The sequence below is a fragment of the Drosophila biarmipes genome, chromosome 3R (assembly GCF_025231255.1).
Source record: "Drosophila biarmipes strain raj3 chromosome 3R, RU_DBia_V1.1, whole genome shotgun sequence".
Taxonomy (NCBI): Eukaryota; Metazoa; Arthropoda; class Insecta; order Diptera; family Drosophilidae; genus Drosophila; species Drosophila biarmipes.
The window spans coordinates 20,193,412-20,201,796 of record NC_066616.1 but is presented as its reverse complement, the minus strand read 5'-3'; the positions used below and the strand labels follow the sequence as shown (position 1 = coordinate 20,201,796).

General features: G+C 47.3%; 2 protein-coding genes across 2 annotated transcripts; both read left to right on the top strand.

Annotated features, from left to right (window-relative positions):
* The first annotated feature begins 666 nt into the window (after positions 1-666).
* LOC108024968 (zinc finger protein Xfin) lies at positions 667-5,738 on the top strand. The gene is made up of 3 exons (XM_017095211.3): positions 667-1,732; positions 1,792-2,248; positions 2,334-5,738. The coding sequence occupies exons 1-3, from the start codon at positions 999-1,001 to the stop codon at positions 4,848-4,850; spliced, it is 3,708 nt and encodes a 1,235-aa protein (XP_016950700.3). The 5' UTR covers positions 667-998; the 3' UTR covers positions 4,851-5,738.
* Positions 5,739-6,231: 493 nt separating this feature from the next.
* LOC108023593 (tubulin alpha-3 chain) lies at positions 6,232-7,935 on the top strand. The gene is made up of 3 exons (XM_017093201.3): positions 6,232-6,547; positions 6,606-6,909; positions 7,016-7,935. Exons 1-3 carry the CDS (start codon positions 6,322-6,324, stop codon positions 7,842-7,844), a joined length of 1,359 nt encoding a protein of 452 aa, XP_016948690.1. The 5' UTR covers positions 6,232-6,321; the 3' UTR covers positions 7,845-7,935.
* The last annotated feature ends 450 nt before the right edge of the window (positions 7,936-8,385 follow it).

Genomic DNA, 8,385 nt, shown 5'->3' with positions numbered 1-8,385 from the left:
GAACGACTGTTTTGAAATGTGTGCTGAAAATGCTAACGATCCTCGTCACTTTGAAGACAATTTATTTTTTGAAGAATTTTCGCATTTTTTGTAAGGGTGGGGGTCGTCATTTTTTTAAACTCAGATTTTGTCAAAAAATTCTAATTTGTTAGTGGTTTTTTGTTTGCAGTTTAGTCAAATGTAGTCGTACAGCTAAAAGACCGACTGTTTTGAAACGTGTGCTAAAAATGCTAACGATCCTCGTCACTTTGGGGACAATTCATTTTTTGAAGAATTTTCGAGTTTTTTGTAAGGGTGGGGGTCGTCATTTTTTTAAACTCAGATTTTGTCAAAAAATTCTAATTTTTTAGTGGTTTTTTGTTTTTAGTTTAGTCAAATGAAGTCGTACAGCTAAAAGACCGACTGTTTTGAAATGTGTGCTGAAAATGCTAACGATCCTCGTCACTTTGGGGACAATTTATTTTTTGAAGAATTTTCGCATTTTTAGTCATTTTTTTAAACTCAGATTTTGTCAAAAAATCATTTTTTAGTGGTTTTTTGTTTACGATCCACGTCACTTTGGTGACAATAAGGTTTTTGAAAACTTAAACGATTATCGATTATTACACAGCGATTTCCACTCATGTGGTCTGGCAACTCTGCGTCGCGCCGTCACAGTTTATTCGCGGCCCGTGACCCCGCGACGCCGCAAACAAAATGGCTCTGATTTTTGCAGACTAGAAAAAGTTGTATTTTTTGCCATATTGCCGATGCCCCAGTAAGCCAAAAGCCGATGCAAACGGACCAAGTGAAGAGTGCGCGACTGCAGCGGCGGTGAAGATGGAAGCTGGTGTCCGGAATACCCGAGAAGAGACCCGCACAGTGAAAAACCAGCCAGTTGTCTTTTGGCCAATTGTGGCATAGGATACGAAAACTAGTTCTCACGCACACGCACTCACACTCTTAAGACGCGGTTGCAGACGCAAGCTGTCGCACAACAACCTCTTCGCTGGCCAAAAATGGAGGGCATGGATCTGTGGACGTCGATGTTCTCCACCGACTTCGAGGAGGGAGAGCCGGAGGCGGAACTGACGGACGGCGAGCAATTCAATGGCAATGATGATTTTCCTGGCGATTCGGAGATCCTAGCAGGCGATGCCATTGATGACCTGCTGGATGGCGAGGATGACGAACGGGAGGAGGAGGAGGAGCACTACGGGGATGCCGGCTCCAAGGGGCCTAAGCCACCCGATCCCGACGACGATGCCCTCTTTGACTTCGAAATGGCACCCAATGTGAGCCTGGCAGAGCCACAGCATCCGGTTTTGGCTCCAGCTGGACCAATGGCCCATCCATTGCGTCCCCCCATGCAGCGCCACTCGTTTCCCGGCCAAGTGGGTCGTCCCAGACTGGGTCCTGGACTCTCTGTGCGGCCCACGACCTCGCAGATTAATGCCACCGATGAGAACGGTGTACTCATCAACTACGAGCTGGGCGTGGTCTATATATGCCCCGCCTGCGGCGGTGAGTTTCGGCAACAGGACCACTGGAAGCGGCACATGAACCACATCCACAAGTACAACACCCTGCGCGGTCTGAACTTCACGCCGCTGGACAAGCTCTATCAGCGCTGCAGGGAGTGTAACAAGCGTATCGCCATGCACAGCCGGGAGAACCTGCTGAAGCACAAGTTCACGCACCTGCCCTTCAGGTGCACCAAGTGCTACCTCTGCAAGCGGGAGTACAAGTACAGGTAATGCTCAGAATCAGTCCAATTCAGGCAATCCTTTTAAATGTGATTCTCCATTAAAGGCAAGACCTAATGGTGCACCTGCGCATGGTTCATTGCGACGAAGTGGTGGCCATGATGCGGGAGGGCTACAATGCTGCGGGACGCAAGACACGGGTTCGCGAATCACGCACCGAGCAGTTGCAGCGGGAGAAGAGTTTCCGAGAGAATAATGACTTCGAGGAGGACCTAGATCACATCGAGGTGCGGAATGAGCTGCTCGAGCCGGATGGCGATGAGGTTGTGCCCCTGGAGCAGCCTTTGCCCGGGGAGGTTGCCAAGAAAAAATCGACTAGCAGTCGAGGAGCAGCCGAACTCTGCGAGGACTACATACACTACATGTGCCCTGACTGCGGCACCGAGTGCGACACCCACGCCCAGTGGAGCCAGCACATCGAGTTCGTTCACGACTATGTCAGCCGGCGGGGACTCAATTTCCGGAGCGTGGACATGCAGATGCAGTGCCTGGAGTGCAAAAAGGTAAGCTACCTTTTCCTTTTCTAACCCTATTATTAAACTAAACCTATTTTGATTCTTTTTACTCATCCCTTCTCTCATCTTGAAGATCGTGACCCCCAACACCATTAAATCGTTGCGCGCCCACAAATTCAGCCATTTGTCGCAGCCCCAGTGGGTGCGCTGTAAACTGTGCTACAAGGGCTACACGGATCATCAGGAAGTGATCAGACATCTGCTTTTGCATCATCATATGAACACGCTGATGACCGAGGATTCTGAGGAAGACGCTGAAGCTCCGTTGACCATAATGGCGGAGGACGAATGCGGCGAGGATGGAGGAAACGGCGAGGGAAATGGCGCTCTCTTGGACGAAGACTCACCCTACTTTGAGGACGCTCCCAGACGCGGCGGTCGCATCAGCAGCGACGACATTTTCGAGCCCCACATCGATTATCTCTGTCCGCAGTGCGGCAAGGAGTTCATTGAGAAGAAGCATTGGCGCGCCCATGTGGTTATGGCCCACAACATGAACGATCTGACCAAGCTGAATTTCGAGATGATCAACGAACGGCAGCTGAAGTGCACTGAGTGCGACAAAATCATTACCAATGCTTACGGCATCCAGAATGCCCAGCAGCACAGGATCACGCATCTTCCATTCAAGGCGTACGCTAGGTGTCGCAAGTGTCACAAGTCATACACAGACAGAAAGGGTCTCGTGAAGCATCTGGCCACCTATCATCGCGTTGGGTGCCCACAAAAGCCGGGAGGACCTGGACCACCAGCTCCGATTTTGACGCCCGCCAAGCAGCCGCGCAAGCAGATCGTGACTGTAGCCAATGAAACGTACGAGATAATCTACCTGGACGATGTTGAGCAAGGAAGCATGGAGGAGGAAAACGACTTTGGCGAACAGATGCAGGCGGAGGAGGAAGATTTTCCAATTGCTCAGCCTTCATCGCCACCATCACCAGCCCCACATAAAAATAAACATCGCTACAAGTGCATACACTGCTCCGCACTCTTTCCCACAACGGCAGCCGTCCGGAATCACCTCATCGATACCCGGTGCAGGAAGGCGGATCTGAAAAGGCGTCGACAGAAACTGCTGAACGCGCGAGCAACGGACCCAACTTCTTGTCCTACCGTGGAGCAAAGCTACATCTTCCTGTGCCCCTCTTGCGGCATGGAGTACAAGACCCAGTACGAGTGGCGTCGTCACATCAACGAGGTGCATAACTTTGACAAGCGACATTACCTAAACATGCGGCAGTTGGATAAGTTTAGATACCAGTGTACCCAGTGCAATGATATTGTGGCCAACTCCAAGCTGAAGGGCTTGCAGGACCATCACTTCCGCCACCTACCCTACCGGCTGTATCTAAAGTGCCTGATCTGCGGCACCTGCTACAATCACAAGCCGAACATAGCTGCACATTTGAGGGCCCGTCACGGCGTCTACGACAGGGAGACGCTGCCGATGATCACCAAACCGAAAAAGGAATATGGCCGCTACAGTCGGGAGAAGCCCAGACTGCCCACCCCACCACCGGCAGCGCCCTCTCCACCGGGTTGCTCCTCCTCTGTTGCGACCTTGGGGAGCAGTCGTTCCTTGAAACCACAGCCTGGTGGCTTGCCAACCCGACCGGCTGGTCTCAACACGCTGGAGGACAGCATCTCGTACCACAACGCCGTGGATTTGGACTTCATCACATACTTCTGTCCCAAGTGTAATCAGAACTTTGACTCCCATGCCTTCTGGCGCAAACACATCGTAGAGCAGCACAACTTTAACAGCCGCGAGGGCCTTAATTTCCGGCAGATCGATAACCATCACTACCTGTGCCTGGAGTGCTACAAGCGGGTGACTGTGACCCACACCAAGGGCGCCATTGGGCAGCTGCAGTCGCACAAGTTCCGCCACTTGCCGCACCGATCCTTCAAGTGCTTGACTTGCGACGGCGAGTTTGTGCGAAAGCAAATGTTCTTCAAGCACCTGAATCGTGACACCAATCGATGTGACAATCGACCGCACCGCGAATTGGATGACGATGACACGGAGCAGGAGCAGGAGACGCAGCTGCGGTCCATATACCACCTGGCGTGTCCGCAGTGCGGAGACAACTTTTCAACCACCAGCAAAAAGCTGTGGCGCGAACACATCAACGATTTCCACGGCCTCGGCAAGCTGGACATTTTGCACATGGACAAGGTGGGCAAGAACCTTTATCGATGCCAGGACTGTGACGAGGAGCTGCAGACAAACCGACCGTGGGTGCTGCAGTTCCATCGATTCCAGCACCTGCCCCACCCGGCCTACATCCGTTGCAAGCTGTGCAAAGAGAGCAGTGAGGCGGGTGCTGCAGCGGCGGGAGAGTTTCACAGCCTTCGTGAGCTGCAGCAGCACCTCCGTAAGCACCATCCTGTGGTGGGCGAAAACGAGATGATATTACTCCGTGAGCAAATAGCCATGGAAGAGAAAGAACAGGAGGGGGCCACGGAACTGGCCACGGGCGGGGAGAACCAAGCTACTCAAGATTCAGGACCGTATATGCCGTTGCCGCCGCATTTATTAGACGACGGAGACGACGTGGAATTCGAGGACCAGTATCTGCTGGGCTAGGATCACCTCATAAGAATGTTTCGATTTATTCGACGAAAGATCCTAAGGGCAGAATGTAATCTTTCGACGGTAGCAAGCAATTTCGTCTTTATTATTAACATTCAAAACAATCGTATTGGAAAAACTTCTACCGATTCTGTCAATTGTTCTAAACATTTTTGTTAATTTCTTAATAAGAGTACCCTACGCGTCATTTTTTTACCGTGTAATATTTCTGAATATTTTTATATTATTTTAAATCAAAATTCTAATTCTATGTCAGCAGTTAGGGCATGTTTGTAAATTTTAAATTAGTTTCCCGAATTCGATTAGAAATATTCAAAGTAGTCATAAGGCATTAATAAGTAAAGATACAAAATTATCACATTTGTCTACCGTTTTCCAGAAAAAAGTGCCAAAACTCAAATCGAATTCTGTTAAAATTTTGAAAATGACTTCCTAATGGTCTTGTCTTATTGCACTTCTGCCAAATCGTATACTGCATAATTTTGAATTGAATATTCAATATTTTAAAAAGTCCTTCAATATATCTCTTGATTCGTAAGTCGATAATTCTGCAAAATTGACAGATTACGTATTGCCCTTAGATAAGCCCATTTTTTTATAATACAAATCGAAATAACACCTGTACTTCCAATGGTAGACCGAGACAGATAGTCCCTCCTAAGGACTTCCCTTTCATGAGATTAAGAAAAGTATTCTTAAAATTTACCATAGCCACAGCCTATTTCCTTAATTACACTTTAGCTATAATTTATCCGTAGGCTATCGTTTTAATTACTAGCCGTAAGTACTCAAGCTATTTATTTAACAGCCTAATATTGATTAAATTTAACTGATATTATCAAAATTATAATAAAAAATTATAAATTTATTTGTATGATTGCAGTTGGAGTTAGTTTTTTTTTACCATCTTTGGGCTAATCAGGAATTAGTCATTAAAAGAGTTCGTTTCTGCACATGAGCAGCTACGCCTATGATTATTTAATGTTAATAAATAAGACATTTAATTCTTAAACAAATTCCAATATGTTTTCTTGGGCTGAGTTTTTGTGTATGCAAATGTTTAAAAGTATACTTTGAACTTGCAAAAGTCAAATGTGGTGAAAAAATAATGAAAACAATTGGAGAGGAATTTTTAAAAGTGTAATTATACCGTTATCCTCTTAAAATTTTTTTCTTATACCCGTTTTGGGCCGATAACTTTTTATCGGTCCGGAACGTTAGCGCGCGTGCTTATCGATTGGCAAATCGGTGTGACCAGTCGGCTTGTAGGTGGGCGCGCGTTTAAATGTGGATACAGATTGCCGAAAATTAATAAATAATAAAAATAAATTAATTTGATGTACTTGAAAATTTTTGAAAGAAAGTTTTCCTAGTTCAGATTGTCAAGGAACATTTAGTTGATTTATGTTCGGAAAAGAATTTCGAAAAACGTAGAAAATTAATGGTTGAGACTAGGATATGACCTATGTCCGGAAAGGGGGAGATCATTCAGATTCACATCGGTCAGGCCGGTGTGCAGATAGCCAACGCCTGTTGGGAGCTCTATTGCTTGGAGCATGGAATTCTGGCCAATGGAAGGCTTACGCAAACGCCCATGGACGATTCATTCCTGACATTCTTTGAGCTCACCAGCAATCAGCCATGCGTGCAGCCTCGACTTGTGATGATTGACACGGAACCCACCGTGATAGGTCTGTTTCTGTTACCCCTCGAATTATTAAAATAATGTACATATATCCCTTTCTACAGATGAAATCCGCACGGGCTCCTACCGCAATCTCTTTCATCCGGACACCTTGATCTCGGGCAAGGACGATAGTGGCAGTAACTTTGCCCGGGGCTATAATCTGATGGCCAGCGAGCTGCTGGATCGCTCCATGAATGCCATTCGTCGCGTGGCCGATCGCTGCAGGAACCTGAGGGGTTTTCTGGTCTTCCGGGCGATTGGCGGGGGTTCTGGTTCCGGGTTGGGTACTCGCATCATGGAAAGACTCGTGGACGACTTTGGCAAGAAGATGACCGTTGTAGAATTTCTGGTCTATCCCTCGCCTTCGTAAGTGGGGGAGCTCTTATTAGCTTTGGGGGATGGGGGAAATATTATGAAAACATTGAAACTAGAATGGTATTTTTCTAACAAGTGGGACCTTTCTTATCCCCAGGATCTCACCGGTTATTGTGGAGCCCTATAATGCCCTGCTGGCCGCCCATTTCTCAATGGACTGCACTGATGTCTCCTTTATTGTGGACAACGAGGCCCTATACGACATTTGTGCCAATACGCTGAATGTCCCGGCACCCACCTACACGAATCTGAATAGAATCATTGGACAGGTGGTTTCCAGCTTCACAGCCTCACAGCGTTTTGGCGGCGGATCCACCGTGAGTTTCCAGGAGCTGCAGACGAACCTTGTCCCCTATCCGCGCATCCACTATCCGCTGATCAACTACGCGCCCTTGGTTCCCATTACGCACTCGCAGTTTGTCAATATGTCGACGGCCCAGCTGACGGGTCAGTGCTTCCAGATGAGCAACCAAATGGTCAGGTGTAATCCCGGCCACGGCAAGTACATGGCCAGTGTACTGCTCTACCGCGGGGACATAGCCCCCAATGAGATCAATACGGCGCTGGAGAACATCAAGAGGAACAGGTCGTTCCGATTCGTCGACTGGTCGCCCACGGGCTTCAAGATCGGCGTGAGCCCCATGCCGCCGTACTATGTGCCTGGCGGGGATCTGGCGCCCACCAATCGCGCCTGCGTGGCCATCTCGAACAACACGAACATCCGGATCGCCTGGTGCCGCCTGGTCAATAAGTTCGACAAGCTGTACCAGCGGCGGGCCTTCGTCTATCACTATGTGGGCGAAGGGCTGGAGGAGGGCAACTTCAACGAGGCCTCCGAGAACATCTGCCAGCTGGTGCACGACTACCTGGAGGTGGATGCATCGGCTCCCACATCGCGGCGCGATTCCGATCCGGAAGAGGAGTGAAGGTCATTAGCAAAACTTACTACCTCCCATTTCTTGTATTCTGCTTTTTTAACCAAAATTATATTTGAGTAAATTCTGTGTGTGAAATTTGGTTCTTCCTTTTCTTGTATATTTCTCAGATGAAGATCCAGAAAAGTATAGTGAATGAAAATAAATAAAATTTTAACAAAACAGAAAAGAATCTGTTGCCAGAGAAAATAAAATTTACAAGTAAGGTATCATGCAGAAATCTTTTATAAAACCCCTGTTTTTTTTACGAATAAATAATAATTTTTAAAAAAATAATTAGCGAAATGTTTTAAAAAGTTGAAAAATATTAAATAAAGTTAAATTAGGATTTCTCTACCACTTAAAAATATATTTAGATTTCCTCAGAGTATGTTTCGATTCGTTCTTCAAGTCCACTCAGCCCATTCCCCTTACTTCCTTTCTTTTTTGAGCCTTTCGTCAGCTCGAAACCGTTGGCCAAATTAAGTATTTATGGTTGGCTTAAACAAACATTGACCCAGCCTGTAATTTGCGTTGCTTGACCCCAGCCCTA

What these genes read in the sequence shown, in the direction of transcription:
- LOC108024968 (XM_017095211.3), top strand. Translation starts at nt 999, where the DNA reads ATGGAGGGCATGGATCTGTGGACGTCGATGTTCTCCACCGACTTCGAG. An exon ending in AAGCGGGAGTACAAGTACAG is followed by an intron (nt 1,733 to 1,791) that starts GTAATGCTCAGA and finishes TCTCCATTAAAG; the next exon opens with GCAAGACCTAATGGTGCACC. An exon ending in AGTGCCTGGAGTGCAAAAAG is followed by an intron (nt 2,249 to 2,333) that starts GTAAGCTACCTT and finishes CTCATCTTGAAG; the next exon opens with ATCGTGACCCCCAACACCAT.
- LOC108023593 (XM_017093201.3), top strand. Translation starts at nt 6,322, where the DNA reads ATGTCCGGAAAGGGGGAGATCATTCAGATTCACATCGGTCAGGCCGGT. An exon ending in CACGGAACCCACCGTGATAG is followed by an intron (nt 6,548 to 6,605) that starts GTCTGTTTCTGT and finishes CCCTTTCTACAG; the next exon opens with ATGAAATCCGCACGGGCTCC. An exon ending in CTGGTCTATCCCTCGCCTTC is followed by an intron (nt 6,910 to 7,015) that starts GTAAGTGGGGGA and finishes TCTTATCCCCAG; the next exon opens with GATCTCACCGGTTATTGTGG.